Consider the following 17,615-nt stretch of genomic DNA (forward strand, 5'->3'; position numbering starts at 1 on the left):
AGGTGCTGCCCCATTTCGGACAAACTCTACCAGGCGCCCGCAGCCCGGCTGAGCCGGCTCAGGACGTCACATGATTCTCCAATCACATGATCCCGTAAAAGCGAGGGGGGAGGGTGGGAAGAGAGACGAAGGGAGGGCAGGAAAGAGAATTGAGTAAGAAAAAAAAGCACAGCTTTCCAGGCTGGCCCCGCCTCACGTCGATCAATAGCCAGTAGGAGCGCGACAGCCCGGCCACCTGGCCAATGGAAGCTGAGGTGGGCGGGCCATCGCGCCGCCAGGCCCTAGTCCGCGAGCTTCCCGGCGGAGGCTACCCAGTGAGCGCGGAGCCGGTCGCAGGTAAGGAGGGTGGCCGCGCAGATCTCTTGCTTCCTCCAGGGGTCCGGCCGGGCGGACGCGAGGGCTTGAGGTTCCGCCGGAGTTTCAGCCGGGAGGCAAGAGAAGACTGGCTTAGAGACGCTCCTTTGGGGGTTTCCGATGCACTGGAGGCAGTTTTACGGGGGGTGGGAGTCAGCAGTGATTGCAGTGACCCCCATCAGAAGGAGGCTGTCTCCCTCTCCAGCGTCCCTGGAAGCTGCAACCTCTTCCCCCAAAGCAGGGGCCACTCCATTCTCCAGCCGGCTTCCGATCGGCCCAGGTGCTGCTGCTGCTGCTGCTGGTGGTGGGTGGTCCCCGGGGTGCCTGGGAGCGAGAGAGGCGCCCGCCCTGGTCCCGGAGCTCAGACGGCTGCGAGTGGGCTGGAGACCCTGCCCACCTCCAAGGCAGCGGGAACTAGGGAGTAATGACCGAACGCCCGGGTTGTGTCTGGCTCTCCCTTACTTCCTCTCGTGGGGGGTGGGACCACCCAACTTCCGCCTCTCCCCGCCACTTTTCCTGCTCACTCGCAGCTGAGTTCGCTCACCTTTTGGGAATCTCTCTCCTGACGCTTGGAGTTGGGGGCTGCCACCTAGTGGAGGATGGCAGAGCTGGGGGCTTGAAGAGGCTCCTGTCCCTCTCTACTGTGGCAGTGTGGGGTGGGGGTGAGAGAGGCTGCCACTCAGAACCCTGCTGAGAGGAATTAGGCACCTTCTCCCCTCATCCTTGGTCCCGAGTGTGTGCGCCTCCGTACATTGGTATTCACTAGGAGCACACGCTATACTCCCTAACCTTAGGATACCAAGGATGGAAAGTATGCATAAATAAGTCACTAGGGTGCCCCGTGGTCCCAGATTTGTGCAGACAGGCACCCCTTCTGGCCTAAGCCCAGACAGCGGGACACCCTATGGAGGGTTGAGGTTTGACTCCTAAGAAACAGGTGGGACCAGCCTTGCCTGGGAGCTGTGCATGTAGAGGGGAGGGTGAAAGGGGCCAAGGTCCAGGACCAGCTAGGCAGTGACCTCCTGGAAGTGGTCTTTGAGCTGGGACACTGAGGAGAGCCAGGTGAGGGAGAGAAGGATGTGAGTGACTGGGTGGGTGTAAGTCCTCGCCACACCTAGTGTCAATGTCCACACAGAGACTCCTAGGGGAACTGAGGCCCAGAGACAGAGAGCAACTTTTGAGGCTCTCACCATCAGTGGTAGTGATTCGAGGACTAGCACCCAAGTGCAGTATCCTGGCAGCCCCTGAGCTGGGAAAGTGCAACACCTGTCTCCCTCCTCTGCTTGGACCCCAGGCCTCCACTCTCCTGGAGTTTGGGGTCCATTCCCGGGCACTGTCCGTGGTTCCACGTTGTGACATGAGCCCAGGTCCAGTATGCTTTGGAGCCATCAAAGCCTGTCCTCTCCGTGACTGGATGTATGACATGGGCATGTTACTTAACTTCTCTCAGCCTCAGTTTCCTCCTTTGAAAAGTAAAAGTATTACAACTACTTTGGATGATGGTTGCAAATAAAAAAGAAAATAGTATTGTAACTGGGCCAGGAGAGGCTCGACAAACATTACTGGTTTTGCCCCTCTAGGCAGGGTAACATCTCCTGGGCCCAACCCATTGAACTAGTGGGGCTTTCTGAGCTTGGGGAAGAGTCATTTAGGAAATGAGAGGCTACTCCCTACAGAACTTCATAATCGGTTCCTTCTGCTGGTGCAGCTGGGCGGGCGCATTTGGTCCTCATCACGGCTTCTGGGTAGGGGGAGAAGCAGGGGTTGGGGTTGGGGGTGGTATGTTTGGGGAGTCTGAAAGGGTCTGGTGGTGTTGGGGGGCCCTGAGAACACAGATGTCTCAAAGGCTGGCCCAGCCTGTGCACCCCTTCCCTGGGTGGTTTGGGGACAGTTGGGGGGGCAGGTGTGGCTGGCCTCTGGGGAAGGCAGCCCAGATTCCACTGGCTACCACACTTCCCTTTTCACAACTTTCAACCCCATGATTTCCCATGTCATCATGTGACACCCCTCCCCCCATCCAACAGGCCTTGGCAGGTGTGAACACAGCATCAGCCGGGAGGCATGTGCAGGGGGCTGGCTGGGGAAGTGCAACCCTGTTTATTCCTCAAGGGGGGACTCCCTCTCTGCTCCCCAGCCCAGTCCTCCCATGGCTGCTGAGGCCTCACCCACTCCCTGGAGGTGACCCATGGCCCTACAGACCAGACCCACAAAACCCGCAAATTTTCCTTTCACACACCTACATCTTTACACACTCACCCACAGAGACTGAGACATTTGGCCACATTTTGGGGACACGAACTGACACCCGTACTTGTGTCAGTATTCATGCTCATCACTGTCCACGCGCTGGTGCACACGTGAACACACATAGAGGAAGCTGAATCTTGGGCCCCACATCTTGCTTCCTGCCTGGACAAGGAGTTGTTGGCGAGGCTCCGGTGGTACCCGACCCGGGCCTGGGGGAGTGACTGGCCCCAGAATCAAGGGTTGCGTGGGCTTAAGCTAGTCTCCAAATGCCTCTTGGTATTTTGCAGGCAGACCATGTGGACCCTGGTGAGCTGGGTGGCCTTGGTGGCAGGGCTGGTGGCTGGAACACAGTGCCCAGATGGTCAGTTCTGCCCAGTGGCCTGCTGCCTGGACCCAGGGGGAGCCAGCTACAGCTGCTGCAGTCCCGTTCCGGTGAGTGTCCTGCAGCCCAGGCAGGACCTGGCAGCCCGGGATGTCCCGAAGGGGCATCTCAGCATGGCCAGAAGAGGGGACCGGGCTTGGGTCCTTCATTCTGTCGTCTCCTCTCGTTTTCCAGGGCCAGTGGCCCACAGTGCTGAGCAGGCAGCTGGGCAGCCCCTGCCAGGTAGATGCCCACTGCTCTCCTGGCTACTCCTGCCTCGTCACCATCTCGGGGACCTCCAGCTGCTGCCCGTTCCCAGAGGTGAGGGTGCCATTAGCTCGGTGGAGGGGCTCAGGTCTGCATTTCGATGTTCCCCCTGCTCACCCCAGGTAAAAGGGCTGAGCCAATGCAGGTGTCTCTGTGTCCCACAGGCCGTGTCGTGCGCCGATGGCCGCCACTGCTGCCCGCGGGGCTATCACTGCAGGGCTGACGGGCGGTCCTGCTTCCAAAGATCAGGTGCGGCAGGAGCGGAGGTGGACGGCAGGCAGGTGGACAGCATGTGGAGGCTGGACGGCCCAGGAGCCCAGCCAGCTGGGTGACCTGATTCCTGCCCTTGTGCCCTCATTCTTGTGGCATCTGTACTAAGCAACCCCTTTGCTCCAGACAGAGGGACAGCACGAGGCTGGGAAGGGGCAGGAGAGAATGCCGGACTCCAGGCCCCGGGCCAGGCATTGGGAGGGTGGAGAGAGGCCAAGCCGGGGTGTTTTAAGGCCACCGTAGTCAGTGGACGCCCCTGCCTTGTGCCATATCACTGAGGCAAGGACTGGCTGGTGGGGAGAGTGGGTTAGGAGTGTCTGGGAGAACGCCGAACCCTAGTGCCGGACCCCCAGTCCCCCCGGGAGCTGGGCCTGCAGCTCCTTGAGTGATGGGAGCGATGGCCTTCACTAACCCGGGTTGGCCGAATCCTGGGTCCTCCTGTCCGCAGATACCAACCCCTTGGGTGCCATCCAGTGCCCTGACAGCCAGTTCGAATGCCCCAACTCCTCCACGTGCTGCACTATGCTAGATGGCTCCTGGGGGTGCTGCCCCATGCCCCAGGTACGGGTTCGGGAAGCTGGGGGTGCGGGGGAGCAGCCAGGGCAGAGCAAGGGGCGGGAGGGGGCAAAGACAGAGGTCCGGAGCATCTCTCGTCAGGCTTCTTGCTGCGAAGACAAGGTACACTGCTGCCCCCATGGGACCTCCTGCGACCTGGCTCATGCCCGCTGCCTCACGGCCACGGGCACCCACCCCCTGGCGAAGAAGGTCCCCGCACAGAGGAGTAACAGGGCAGGTAAGGCGGTGGGAGAGCATCGGGGTGCGGTTTGGAAGGGAGGCGAGGCCTCGTCTGGCTCCCAGGTCGGGGAAGAGTTCCTCAGGGCTATAGCTGCCCCGCCCGCCTCTCTCCCCTTCCAGTGGTCCTGTGCCCCGATGGGCGGTCCCAGTGCCCTGATGGTTCTACCTGCTGCGAGCTGCCTAGTGGGAAGTATGGCTGCTGCCCAATGCCTAATGTGAGTGAGGGGCTGTGTGCTCACAGCCGGGGCGCACACCTACCTCCCACGGACTCCAGGGGTTGGGGCTGGCCGGCAGGTGGGGGGGGCGGGCGCCAGCCTGGCTGCTCGGGACTCATGCCGCCCCCTAGTGGGGGATTGAGGCAGTGTCAGCTGTCACCTGGCTGCTCCCTGAGCTCCCCTGAGACCCAAAGTCCCAAAGACCATCCCCCACCCCCACCCCCACGCAGGCCACCTGCTGCTCGGACCACCTGCACTGTTGCCCCCAGGACACTGTGTGCGACCTAGTCCAGAGTAAGTGCCTCTCCCAGGAGAACACTACGGACCTCCTCACCAAGCTGCCAGCACACACAGGTACCAGAGGCAGGCTACAGACCCCATTCCACCGGCTCCGTGTGCGGGAACTCTCCACGAATTGTTCCAGGAACAGATGCGGGGGTGGGGGACTGAGGGCCACATGGAGGGGACAGGGCAGATACGGCCCCCTCTCTTCCACACTAGTCATTGCCTTCGCATCACTGCTGGGGTGGCCTAAGGATACTGTCCATCCTCAGCATCTGGCTCTAGCTGTGGAGCCGGCCAAGGGTTGGGCTCCCCAGGGCGCCCCACGGCCACTGCTGACCCGTCCTCCGTGCCTTTCTCACAGTGCAGGAGGTGAAATGTGACATGGAGGTGAGCTGCCCGGACGGCTACACCTGCTGCCGCCTACAGTCGGGGGCCTGGGGCTGCTGCCCTTTTGCCCAGGTACCCAGGAGCGGTGGGTGGGCCAGGCTGAGCAGAAGGTGGCAGCCAGCGAGGCCCCTGGGCCCACTGTCCCCTGTCCATCCACCCTAGGCTGTGTGCTGTGAGGACCATGTACACTGCTGCCCAGCTGGGTTTAAATGTGACACAGCGAAGGGCACCTGTGAACAGAAGGCCCACCACGAGCCCTGGATGGTGCGGGCTCTAGCCCGCCTTCGCCTGCTGAACCCCCAGGCCATGGAGAATGATGTCCCCTGTGATAACACCACTAGCTGTCCCTCTTCCAATACCTGCTGTCGACTCGCGTCCGGGGAGTGGGGCTGCTGTCCTGCCCCAGAGGTGCGTAGGTGGGGGGAGAGCACTGGGGGGGGGGCGCGACAGTGTCTTGGCCTGGGCAGGTGGTCAGACTCCTGTTGCTTTGTTCTTCTGTCCTCTGGCCCACAGGGGGCCCACCAGTTCGGTCAGGTTCATTCCCAGCTGGAGGAGCTGTGAGCGGGAGAGAGAGTCGGGGTAGGCAGGGGCTCAGCTTTTCTGTCCCACATAGCAGCTTCCCAGACCATCCTGTGCTGCCCCCCGCAGGCTGTCTGCTGCTCAGACCATGAGCACTGCTGTCCCCATGGCTACACGTGCTTGGCCGAAGGGCATTGTCAGAGGGGGGGCAAGACGGTGACTGGACTGGAGAAGACACCTGCCCGCCGGGCTTCCCCGTCTCGCCGCAGAGACATAGGCTGTGACCAGCACACCAGCTGCCCCGTGGGGCAGACCTGCTGCCCCAGCCTGAGTGGGGGCTGGGCCTGCTGCCAGTTGCCTCACGTGAGTGCCCGCCTGCCTCCCTGGACAGGGGAGCCGAGTTCCCCCCCCCCCCCCCCCCCCCAGGGAAGGAGAGAGGTGAACGCCACCCTGTCCCTCCCAGGCTGTGTGCTGTGAGGACCGCCAGCACTGCTGTCCGGCTGGGTACACGTGCAACGTGAAGGCTCGAACCTGCGAGAAGGAGGCCGACTCGGCCCACCTGGCTGCCCGCCTGGCCCGTGGCCCTCGCGTGGGTGTGGGGAATGTGGAGTGTGGGGCAGGGCACTTTTGCCACGATAACCAGACCTGCTGCCGCGATAGCCGAGGGGGCTGGGCCTGCTGTCCCTACTCCCAGGTGAGTGCCCCCGCCCCGGGGCTGGGGGATATCCATGGGAGCCAGGCCTTGCCGTGGCCCAGCTCTGACTCCCCGCCCGCCCCCCTGGCCATCCAGGGCATCTGTTGTGCCGATCAGCGTCACTGCTGCCCCGCTGGCTTCCGATGCGGGCTCAAGAGCACCAAGTGTCTGCGGAAGGAGAGCCTGCGCTGGGACATGCCGCTGAGGGACCCAGCCCCGAGACAGCTGCTGTGAGGCGAGACTAAGGACTGAAGACAGTCTGCAGCCCTCGGGACCCTGCTCAGAGGGTCCCCACTGCTCAGGCCTCCCCAGCACCTCTCCTCCACCAAATTCTCCTGGAGTCCCCCATTCTGATCCCCCCCATCATGGGAGGTGGGGCCTCAATCTAAGGCCTTCCCTGTCTCAAGGAGGGCCGTGGCAAAAGCCACGTTACAAGCTGCCATCCCCTCCCCCAATTTCCGTGGACTCTGTGGCCAGGTGCTCTTCCCTATCCACAGGCGTGCGTGGGTGTGTGTATGTGCTGCAGTAAAGTTTGTACACTTTCTTAACAGTGTCTGATTTGGCCACCCTGCCTGCCCCCGCCCCCCCCCCCCGAGCAAGGGCCCCCATCCAGTGTCCACATTCCCCAACCCCACAGAAAGACACACGCGGAGTTAATCTCACCAGTTTTATATTTGCTGTTGCCCACAGCAATCCCATCACATGATCCCCTAGTCCCCAGAGCCGCCCCAGCCACCAGAGGTGGGCTAGTCAGCAAGCAGCACCCCCTCCCCTCCCGGGCGGGGTCCCCAGAGAAGGCCCCCTCCCTTCCCAGCCCTCACACTAGCAGCTGAGGCCCAGTCGCCCCTCCTGCTTTCCCACGATAGATCTTTCTATGTACAGCCGCGTTTACAGAGGCACTGCTTCCCCCCACCCCCAGCCCTCCTTCCCCAGCCCCTCCCAGTGGGGGTCTGGACCCCTCCCACCTCCCTCTCGGAGGCCGACACGGGTCCCTCACGGCTCCCTCCCGAGACATTACCCAGCACATAACACCGGACAGCTCCGCAGGCCCCTGGGCCCCTCTCCAGGCGGAGGCGGAGGCGGGGGCGGGGGGGGGGGCCGGGGGGGTAAGAGCGCGGGCCCCCGCTGCTCCCCGGGGCGCGCGCACCCTGGGGGCGGGGGCCGACGGGGGGGGCGGTGCCAGGCCGGGCGGGGGCGCTACTTGACGTTGAACACCATAAGCGGCCGCTCCTCCCGCCGCTGCCACGGGCTCTTCTTGTCGCCCGCCTCGTCGCCCACCTCCGCCCCCAGCTCGTCCTCCGGGCTGGTGAGCGAGTCGCGCCGCAGCTCGCTAGCGCTGCTGCGGGAACTGTCCCCGCGGCTGCGGCCCCGACCCCGGGGTACCGTGGCCGCCCGGCCCTCGGGCGCCGCCACTTCGTCCAGCAGCGGCGTCAGCGAGTTGTCCTCGGGGGAGCAGAGGCCCGTGCGGCTCTCGCTGCTGCTCGGCTCCGTGTCCTCGCTGAGCGCCAGGCGCGGGGGCGCGGGCGGCGGGGGCGGCGGGGGCGGCGGCGGGGCGGCCGGCGGGGCGCGCTCCCGCTCCTCGCGCAGGGGCCGCCGGCGCGCGGGCCGCGCCTCGTGCACGTCGACGCCCGAGTCCAGGCTGGCGTCGGTGCTGCGGCCGCCCCCGCCCGCCTGCAGGTCGATGTAGGAGTGGCGCACTTGCGAGTTGGAGCGCCCGTCCAGGGACACGAACCAGGCGCGCGGGTGAGGCTTCACGCCCAGTTCGAGCAGCTTCTTCTCGGTCAGCGCCTGCAGCTCCCCGTTGAGCTGCGCCATGGTAGACTCGTTGAACAGCACCGGGATGGTGACCGAGCCGCTGACCGGCGCCGAGCGCCCGCCCCCCCAGCCCTCGCCGCCGCCGCCGCCGCCCTCGCCGCCCGCGCCCGAGTGGCCCTGCATCAGCGGGCGCTGGGGGTCGGCCGGGGGGAAAGGGCGCGCGGGGCCGGGGCCCGTGCTCTCGGGCGGGGCTGGCTCGTCGCCCGCCCCCGCGGCGCCCGCCTCGCCGCCGAGGCGCACGTAGTGCGCGGGGATCACCAGGGTGGGCATGACGTTGCGGTAGACACTGTCCTTGAGGTGGTCGATGGAGCCGCAGAAGATGAGCTGCCCGGCCTGGCTGAGCGACGGCGGCCGCGCCAGCTGGTCCACCGACTGCGACAGCAGGAAGTCGGGGGGCTTGCTCTCGGCCGCCCCCTTGTGGCCCAGGTAGTGCTCGAAGGGCGGCGGCGGCGAGGGCGGCTCCTGCAGGAAGGCCGGGGTCGCCGAGGCCCCCCGCCGGTACTCCTCCAGGCCTGGCTCCAGCCCGCCGGGACCCTCGACGGAGCGGGCGCCCTTGAGCCCCGCGCCCTCGCCCCCGCGGGCGCCCCCAGGCTCGGCGGCCGGACGGCTGGCCGAGCGCGGCTTGGCGCGGAAGAAGTCGTCCCGGGAGGCGGCCAAGTCCCGGGAGCTGGAGAAGGCGGAGTGCAGGGGGCCTGGGGGCGGGGCCTCAGGGTCCCCCGACGGGGCGGGCTCCAAGGGTCCCCCACATATGAGGTGGAGCTGGGACATCGAGGTGGCCTGGTCTCGTTTGTTACCGTCAGCGGGCCCGGACAGCTGCAGCTTGCGGTGCTGTTGTCTGGGCTTCAGGCAGCGCCTCCTGGAAGGTGTTGGGGGGGGGAAGCGACCGGGACCTCAGGAAAGCGTGGGGGGCCTGAGCAGCTCCCTAACCCCGCAGTGGCAAGATGAGGAATGGAAGCTGTTTGGAGGGGTGGGGAGAATGCCTGGGATCGGAAGAGAGGTTGGGGAGAGGTCTGTGGAAAGAGCTTGAGTGTCTGTGGGAGGGCCAGCCGGCAGCTGAGCCCGTTTGGGTGCCCCGAGGGGGGCTGCGCTCCTTCGCTCGTAGGAAGAGCACGTCCAGCCTGGGGTCCCCTGGAGGGGCCTGGCCCGTAGGTCCTGCCTCCTCTCCCCCTACTTCTCGTCAGCCACCAGTCTCACGGGTGCATTTGCTGCCCTTTCCTGTCAGTGCCTTGAAGACCACAGTTGTACTTTATGCTTCTTTGGGGCCGCAGAGCCCAGCGCCACAGCGGGCAGAGGGCAGGCCTCAGTCTGCAGGGGGTGAGCGGGGTTGGCCGCGTGGGAGGCACTCACCGGCAGTAATAGATGAGCAGACACAACAGAATGAGCACCAGCAGGGCCAGGGCTGCCAGGATGGTGAGCAGGAAGATGGTGTGGTAGGTGCCAATGTCCTGGATGCCTGATGTGATGGTGACCAGTCCTGTGCCAGGCAAGGGCTTAGCTTTCCAGGCGTGGCTGCCCTTCCTGCCCTTCAGGAGTCCACACTCCCAGCCTCCCCTTCCCCCACTGCTCCCAGTCGCGGGCTGTCCCCCTGTCTCTCACCAGCGGTGGGGGAAGCCATGGCAGCTGCCCAGTACCCCAGCTGGGGGCAGACGAAGGTCCAGTAGAGCTGCCGGCCTTCCTTCCGGATCACACCAGTGCCGTTGCGTACCCACAGCCCTGGGAGAGGCAGGAGTTTCATGAAACCCAATGAACCCCCCACCCCCCATCTAAGACCCACTTGCTTTCCCCAAACTCCAGCAGCCGCAGCCGCTTGAAGCACTCACCACTCTTGGGGTCGAACCTCCAAGCTGGAATGCTGGTGCCTGCAGTGAGGGCACGAGGCTCTGAGGGCACAGGCAGGGACAGGTGAATGGGGCCCGAGAGTGGCACTTCTGTCCCGTTACCCGTCAGCAGGTGCACGCTCACAGCAGCCCAGGGTATCAGCTCTAGCCAGGAGCCATTGCCTGGGGGGGAAGGAGACACGGGCTCAGGGCTAAATCCTGGTGGTGGGGGGGGGAACGTCCCTTCCATGCTGGACCCCCAGCGTACCTGAGCTGGAGGCCTCAGTGCCCAGGAAGGTAGGGAAAGCGCGCATTTCCTGCTGGGTGCTGGCAGGTGTGAGCGAGGCCCAGAGCTGGCTGTAGGTGGAGCTGACGGGCAGGCGGGCGGCGCGGCGCTGGAACTGCACCCAGGGCTGGGAGCGGGCGCCTGGATGGAGAGGGGGGCCGCTGTGGCTTGGCCGGGGACAGGCTTCCCCAGGGACCAGAGCAGAAGGCAGGTATTTGAGGAGCAGGGAGCCACTGGGTCAGGCCACTTGGGAAGGTCAGGGAGGGTGGTGACTTGGGGAGAGAACTGCATTCATAGAATGTTAACGTGGAAAGGACTTGGACCTGAAATCTAGTCCTGGCTGTGTGACCCTGAGCAAGTTACTTGCTCTCTCTGAAACACCGTTTCCTTATTAACCTATAAAATGATGAGGTTCGGGTCCTCAAACAATTACTGTTGCCTACTGTGTGGCGGGCACTGTGTTACGTGCTGGGGATACAAAGGTGAACGAGACACAGTCCACAGTTCCCTGCCTTCAGCTTCACAGTCTTGTGCAGGGCTGTCCATTTTGGTACCCATTAGAACTTTCTGCTGTGTTGGATGGAAATGTTCTCTCTCTGTGCTGCCCATTACAGTACCCACTATTACCCGTGGCCGTTAAGCACTTGAAAGGTGGCTGGTGTGACTCAGAAACTGGATTTATTTTTGATTTTTCAAAACTTAATGAACTTGGGCGCCTGGGTGGCTCAGTCGTTAAGCATCTGCCTTCGGCTCAGGTCATGGTCTCAGGGTCCTGGGATCGAGCCCCACACGGGGCTCCCTGCTCCTCGGGAAGCCTGCTTCTCCCTCTCCCACTCCCCCTGCTTGTGTTCCTGCTCTCGCTGTCTCTCTCTCTGTCAAGTGAATAAATAAAAAAATCTTTAAAAAAAACACAAAAACTTAACGAACTTTTATGTAAGTGACCACATGCTGCTAGTGGTTACTGCATTACACAGCTTAGCTTGTGTGTGTGTCTGTCTGTCTGGGGGTGGAGGGGGCTTATAAACAGAATTCCAATACAGTATTGTAGTTGTTAACATTTATTAAGCTGGACACTATTCTGAGGCTTCCTGTGTTAACCCCTGTAATTAGTACAACAGCCCCTGAACTAGGTGTTTTCATTATCAACCCTGTTGTATACACGAAGAAATGGAGGCTGGAGTTTAGTGACTTGCCCAAGGTCACAATCCTGGAGCCCGACCGAAGCCCAGGAAGTGTGGTGCCAGCCCAACTTCTAAACCCCTTTCCCTCCTCCCTTGCTATTAAAATAGCAGGGCGCAAAGGGCGCTTGGCCCCCCCAGCTAGGAAAGGTCCTGTGAAGTCTTGCAGGATGAGTAAGACTCCACCAGGAAAGAAGGTGCAAAGGAACCTCCAGCAGAACAGATGATAGAAAGGCCCAGAGGCACAAGGCAGCGTGCTGGTCCATGGACACAGGTGACTGAGTGGCATGCAGGCCCCACGGGGCGCACTCAGCTTTGTGAAGGACTCTAGGCTTTACTTTGAAAGCAGTGGGCGCCATGGGAGGGTCGTAAGCCAGGGGCAACAAAGGGATCATTTGGCATTTTATTTTATTATTTCTTTATTACTATTTTTTAAAGTAGGCTCCATGCCCCAAAGTGGGGCTTGAACTCATGAGATCAAGAGTTGCATGCTAGGGGCGCCTGGGTGGCTCAGTCGTTAGGCGTCTGCCTTCGGCTCAGGTCATGGTCCCAGGGTCCTGGGATCGAGCCCCACATCAGCATCCTGATCAGCGGGGGCCCTGCTTCTCCCTCCCCCTCTCCCCCTGCTTGTGTTCCCTCTCTCGCTGTGTCTCTCTCTGTCAAATAAATAAAATCTTAAAAAAAAAAAAGTTGCATGCTCTACCGACTGAGACAGCCAGGCCCCCCTCACTTGGCATTTTAGAAACCTCCAAAGACAGTTTAGAAGCCTCTGGTTCAGGATCAGGGAGATGATGAGCAAACAAGTACCTTGGAGACAAGGGCTCAAGCTAAGAATATAAATTGGGGAGGTGGATTCTCTCTCTCCAAAACCCACTGTGGCTCCCTAGTACGAGCCAGATCAACCAGGCTGCACCAGGCGCCCCTCCTGCAGACCCAGTCTGGTGCATCCCCTGCACCCTCGCTGTCCCCTTCTGCCCCTGCATCTGGATTCCTCTCCAGTGAAGGTGCCTTTGCTCCCCCTTTAACTCTCGAGCTCACACGGTCCCATAGCTCCCTTCCCAAATTCTCTTGCCCTGCTACACTCACAGGTTAGGGTTGTTTCAATGCTGAAGACCACTGCCCTCTACTCCACGGCTCTGCCTGCTTTGTAATTAGTTCAGGGTTGGCAGTGATCTGTTTGTCTGTCTTCCTACTTGTCTGTGAACTCCACAAGACAGGGAGCGGGTCTGCTCTACCTTCCCATTGTTCACCAGCACCGGCCACAATGCCTGGCGCAGCACAGGTGCCACAGGAAGGATTGGTTGGGTGAGACTGAAGCCATGAGTGGACACTGTGGGTCTGCTCCACGCCTTGCCCTTGAGTTGCTCAGTTCCTATGGAATGACCCTCTCATGGCCTTCTAACATAGCCAGGTACCCAGTAGGCGCACAAGAAGTATGTGTAGACCCACTGATGAAAGAGGTGGCAGGGAGTAGGAATTCTAATGGTAGGAGTAGAGGGAGAATAGAAACCACGAGAAGCCCCAATAACAATAAACATTTATTGACCACCTTCTGCGCTGTTTTTTGCATGCTTGATATTTAATCCTTACTTCATTTTGATGATATAGATACTATCAATATCCACATCTTACAGATGAACAAACTAAGGCTCAGAGAGGTTAAGTGACTTGCTCAAGGGCACCCAGCACTAATACATAGAAGAGCGGAGCTCTCTATACCCAGGTCACGGGGAAGGAAGAGGAGCGGGCATGAGGTGGGGGGGGGGGGGGGGGGGGCCTTACCAGGGGAGCCCAGAAGGATGTGCACCAGGTCCTCATAGAGGATGAGGGTGGCCGGCCGCTCCGGGAGCAGGTAGAGGCTGACTGACGCGTACACTGTGGGAGGGGTGGCCCATCTGTCAGCTCCAGAGAAAGCTCCCCCCCACCCCCCACCAACCCCAGGGCACTCCCTCCATCTGAATCCCAGTGACTTCATCCTCCTTCAGCCCTCCCTGCGTACCCCAGCCCGGGCAGCAGCTGCTAGAAAGCCTGCCCCCTCCACCCCCAAGGACTATTTTGGGAAGGGGCTGATGGGGTCAGCTGCTGCCCCCCCCTCCACCTGCCCCTGCACTCACAGGGCAGCTTGTCAACACGCCAGGGCACAGAGTTGGTGAGGAAGCCAGGGCGGGCAGCAGTGACCAGCACCCAGGTGCCCAAGCGGTAACTGAGGGGCAGTATGGCCACACCCTCTGAGTCCGTGGTACCCGCGGCCAGCAGCATCCGGTTCCCAAACACATCCACGGAGGCCCGGGCCAAGGGCACCAGCTCCCCGCTCACATACACCTGCACCTTGATCAGGATCTCTGTGGGCAAGATGGGGTGAGGAGAGTGAGGTGGGGGGGAGAAAACGGGGGGGGGGGGAGTCCTGAGATCAGAGGAGGAGGCTATGGGTTGGAAGTGGTTTGGGGGCCCAGGCTAGACAAGGCTTTATAAGAATCAGCATGGGGCGCCTGGGTGGCTCAGTTGGTTAAGCGACTGCCTTCGGCTCAGGTCATGATCCTGGAGTCCCTGGATCGAGTCCCGCATCTGGCTCCCTGCTCGGCAGGGAGTCTGCTTCTCCCTCTGACCCTCCCCCCTCTCATGTGCTCTCTCTCTCAAATAAATAAATAAAAAAATCTTAAAAAAAAAAAAAAAGAGTCAGCATGGATAGGGCCCTCATTTAAACCCCACATCAGCCTGTCAGACAGGTGGTGCTATTACCACATTGCAAGTCTGACACATGCACTTTTCCACATTTTTACATTTCTGAACTCAGATTATGCCTCTAATTGATGATGTCATCATCATGATTAGCAGTATTTTTTTCTTTTCTTACTGGCACATGAAATAATGGTGCATCTTATAGTCAATGATGTATTAGACTCCATAAAATATGCTCTTAAGCCCATTTTACAGATAAAGAAGCTGAGGCTCAAAGAGTTTAGATACTTGTACTGCAGTTAAGGGGGAGGCCTGGGATCCAAACCTGGGAGTCTGCCCCTAGATGCAAATTCTTAACCACTGGACCCCATGGGGCTGGCATCAGGGAGGGGAGAGGGAAGAGGGCTGAGAAAGGAGGAATAAGCGGAGGACCAGGACCGAGGGTCTACAGGTGGAGAGGAGAGAGGTCAGGATTCAGCCAATGAGAAGGGTTGCCGGGGGGGGGGGGGGGGGGGGGGGGTCAGAGTTTGGGTTCTGAAGAAAAAGCTGAGCAGGGGACGCTCGGGAGATGGTCTTCCCCCTTATTCATCCTCTTCCCAGAATCCTTTGCACAAGCCTGTTTCCTTTCAGATTTAGGGACTCACCCCAACCCCTAAGTCCAAACAAGTACCTCCTGACCCCTCCCCCTTGCAAGTACTGCCCGCCCCCTCCCAGCTGGTCAACTACAAGTCAGTCACCATGGCAACGCCCTCATTCCTCCCAGGAGATGGGCAGGGAGCTGGGGCCCTGGCAAGGGGGAAGGCGATCTGGGGGGGCCGACTCAGGCCCAAGGGAAACTTGTGTGGAGAGGGCTGGGAAGTCCAGCCGCCTCTGCCCCTGGCCCCAGGAGAGCTTGGCCAGGATGGGCCAGCAGGTGTCCGGAGCTCAGATGGGGTGACTGGGTAGGGACCGGGCCTGGAGTTGTTCTCATGGATTCCCCAGGCAGCCTCTCTGATCCATAGTACCATCTACCTCTTCCCACTCAGCATGGCCCCTCCCTCAAGAACCTGCCTCACCCCTACCTTGCTGCTAATAATGGAAGTAGGTGTCCATGCCTAGAAAGGTACAGAGGCCTCAGTGCAGGGCCCGGAGGCAGGTGGGAACACAAACCTAGGGGAGTCCAGGTACAGAAAGAGCCTGAAGCTCAGGGCAGCAAGGCATGGGGAGGTCACGGGGGGCTCATGCGTGGAGCCTGACACTCAACAGTGACAGGTGTCTTATCTCAGGCTTCCAACCCCAGGGCTAGCGCCACGCCTGGCCCTGGCATCCCATCCAGCTGTTCGCCTGAACCCACCTCCCTCACCCCTCCCAGGCCAAAGCCCAACTTGGCAGGGTGGGTGCACACACTTGATTCTTTCCTACTCTCTGGTTTTCCCAGGAGCTGGCAATCTTCCTGCCCCTCCTCCACCACTACCCAGGAGGAATTCTGAGAAGCTAGAGGGGCCTGGCTACTCCCCACCCCTACCCAGGCTAGGAGCAACTGGATGGAGCAGCTGGGAAGAGGGGACCCAGGAGTCTGGAATATGGTCATTTGAAGGAATGCTTTGGGTTCAAGGGCCAAGCCTCAGAAGAGGGGAGGGGGCCCAAGGAACCATACAGGGTGGGCAGGTGCCTAGCAGATTCTTTCCCCCTTCCCCTCAACCTGGGCTCTCAGCCAGTGGCCTGGGAGAGCCCCCATCCTGGCTCTATTTCAGCTAATTCCCTGGGCCCCCTCCCCTGGGGTATAGGACTTGAAGGAAAGGCTTTTTGAGAAACCAGGGCCCCTTCCTACCCATCAAAGCATCCTCTCCTCCCGCAGAGAGCAGGGAAGACTGAGGCCAGAAGGTGAGCCTTCCCCATTTCTCAAGCCTGACATTCCATACTGTATCCGCCTCTCCTAGCTTCAGCTCTGCCTCATTCCAGGAGGAAATCCGACCCCCTCCCTTCATCCGGACCCCACTTCCCTCAACCAGACACCCCCCCCCCCCCCCGCTTTTCCTGTCAGCTCCTCGGTGGAGAGATGAGGAGTGGAGAGCACGGTTTCAGGCAGGGATGGGGCCCAGAGGCGATAGAGGGAAGAGTAACCGGGGTGGTGGGGCAGGAGGCTGGAAGGTGGGCGCAGGGCTGGAGTGGGCGGAGGCCCCCGAGAAGCCAGGCGTCGGTAGGGAGTCATGGTCTAGCTCTCCCACCCTCTCCCACTGCGGGAGCCCACCCCACCCCCACCTCACACACCCACCTGGGCCCGTGAGGCGCCGGGAGGCTCTCCTTCACTGCTATGGAGAGGTTAGATGAGGAGGGGGTGACCTGGGGACGGGCTGGGGATAGGAGTGGCCGGAGGTCTGCTGGACGGGGACCCAGGCACCTGCCCTCCCAGCCGGCACAGCCCACAGCCAGCTAGCCAGCTCAGCATGGCTCCGCCACCACAGCCCTGCCATGCGCTTTGGCTGGGAATCACCACGTACCCCTTTTTCCAGACCCCCCCAAAGTGCAGCCCCTCCCTCCTCAAGGGCTGACAGCGTTTCTTTAGTACACCCCCAATTCTGAACCCGGGGGGGCCGGCCGGGGGCTGTCCGCCCACCGCCTCACCCACTCCCCCTCCTCCCCTCCCCCCCCTTCCAGCCCAGCTCCAGGCGCCCAGCCCCGGTTCGGGTCCAAGGTGGCAGCCGATGCTCGCGCCCCCACCCAGCCCGGGTCGGGAGCTAGGAGCCCGCAGGGGGCTGCGGAGCGGGCGCCCGCCCCAGCCCGCCCCTGGGCGGGTGTCTTCGGTAGACAATGGCTCAGGCAGCAGCGCCTCGCGGACCAGGAGAGAGAAAAACAAGGCGAGATGGGGCGGCGGCGCGGAGCCCGGGGACCCCCGCTCTCCCCATTGTGTCTCCCCGAGACCCCCGCCCCGGCAGTCGCCGTCTCCCTCCCTTCTCTCCCCGGTAAGCGCCGACCCGAAGTCGCCGGGCTCCCCCCACCCAAACCCAGGGAACAGAGTACCCCCCAATTCGCGAGCGCCGCGAAGAGGGGGCTGGCGGGCGGGGGCCCGATCGAGGGGGCGCAGGCCCGCGATCGCTGCCCCTCCTGGCCGAGACTCACCCTGCGGGCTGGGGGGCTCCGGCGGCGACTTGCCGGGAGCCCGGGAGGCGCCGCCGAGCAGCAGCCCCAGCAGCGGCAGCAGCCGCGCGAGGACGCTGGGGCCACTCGGCGGCGGCATCGCGGGGCTCGGCCGGGCCCTAGCGGCCCATGGCTCCCGCCCGGCCCCGCTCGGCCGGCCCCGCTCAGCCCCGGCTCTGCGCCGCGCCGCGCCGCTCGGGCTCCCGCTCTGGCCGCGGCGGCCGCTCAGCGCGATTGTCTCCGCCCGGAGCCGCCGCCAGCGCCCCCTGCAGGCGGCGCCCCACCCCGCGGACCTCGGGGCGCCGCCCCCTCACCGCCCCGCTCCGCGC

The 17,615-nt window shown here is 62.2% G+C and overlaps 2 protein-coding genes across 4 annotated transcripts; one reads left to right on the forward strand and one right to left on the reverse strand.

Annotated features, from left to right (window-relative positions):
* The first annotated feature begins 266 nt into the window (after window positions 1–266).
* GRN (granulin precursor) lies at window positions 267–6,942 on the forward strand. 3 transcript variants are annotated; one of them, XM_032396644.1, is made up of 13 exons: window positions 267–336; window positions 2,889–3,033; window positions 3,158–3,283; window positions 3,394–3,478; window positions 3,948–4,060; window positions 4,157–4,292; window positions 4,415–4,509; window positions 4,740–4,863; window positions 5,156–5,253; window positions 5,344–5,589; window positions 5,830–6,063; window positions 6,164–6,394; window positions 6,491–6,942. In XM_032396644.1, the coding sequence occupies exons 2-13, from the start codon at window positions 2,896–2,898 to the stop codon at window positions 6,626–6,628; spliced, it is 1,764 nt and encodes a 587-aa protein (XP_032252535.1). In that variant the 5' UTR covers window positions 267–336; window positions 2,889–2,895; the 3' UTR covers window positions 6,629–6,942. The 3 variants fall into 3 exon arrangements, with proteins under 3 accessions (XP_032252535.1, XP_032252536.1, XP_032252537.1); XM_032396645.1 differs by having other exon boundaries at window positions 4,779–4,863; XM_032396646.1 differs by lacking the exons at window positions 5,344–5,589; window positions 5,830–6,063.
* Window positions 6,943–7,529: 587 nt separating this feature from the next.
* FAM171A2 (family with sequence similarity 171 member A2) lies at window positions 7,530–17,392 on the reverse strand. Its single transcript, XM_032396627.1, has 8 exons — window positions 17,269–17,392; window positions 13,605–13,832; window positions 13,273–13,365; window positions 10,295–10,453; window positions 10,030–10,209; window positions 9,806–9,922; window positions 9,557–9,683; window positions 7,530–9,065 (listed from the first exon to the last, which is right to left on the reverse strand). Exons 1-8 carry the CDS (start codon window positions 17,384–17,386, stop codon window positions 7,592–7,594), a joined length of 2,496 nt encoding a protein of 831 aa, XP_032252518.1. The 5' UTR covers window positions 17,387–17,392; the 3' UTR covers window positions 7,530–7,591.
* Between the last annotated feature and the right edge of the window lie 223 nt (window positions 17,393–17,615).

Source organism: Phoca vitulina, unplaced genomic scaffold (genome assembly GCF_004348235.1).
Source record: "Phoca vitulina isolate PV1807 unplaced genomic scaffold, GSC_HSeal_1.0 scaffold92, whole genome shotgun sequence".
NCBI classification, from domain to species: Eukaryota; Metazoa; Chordata; class Mammalia; order Carnivora; family Phocidae; genus Phoca; species Phoca vitulina.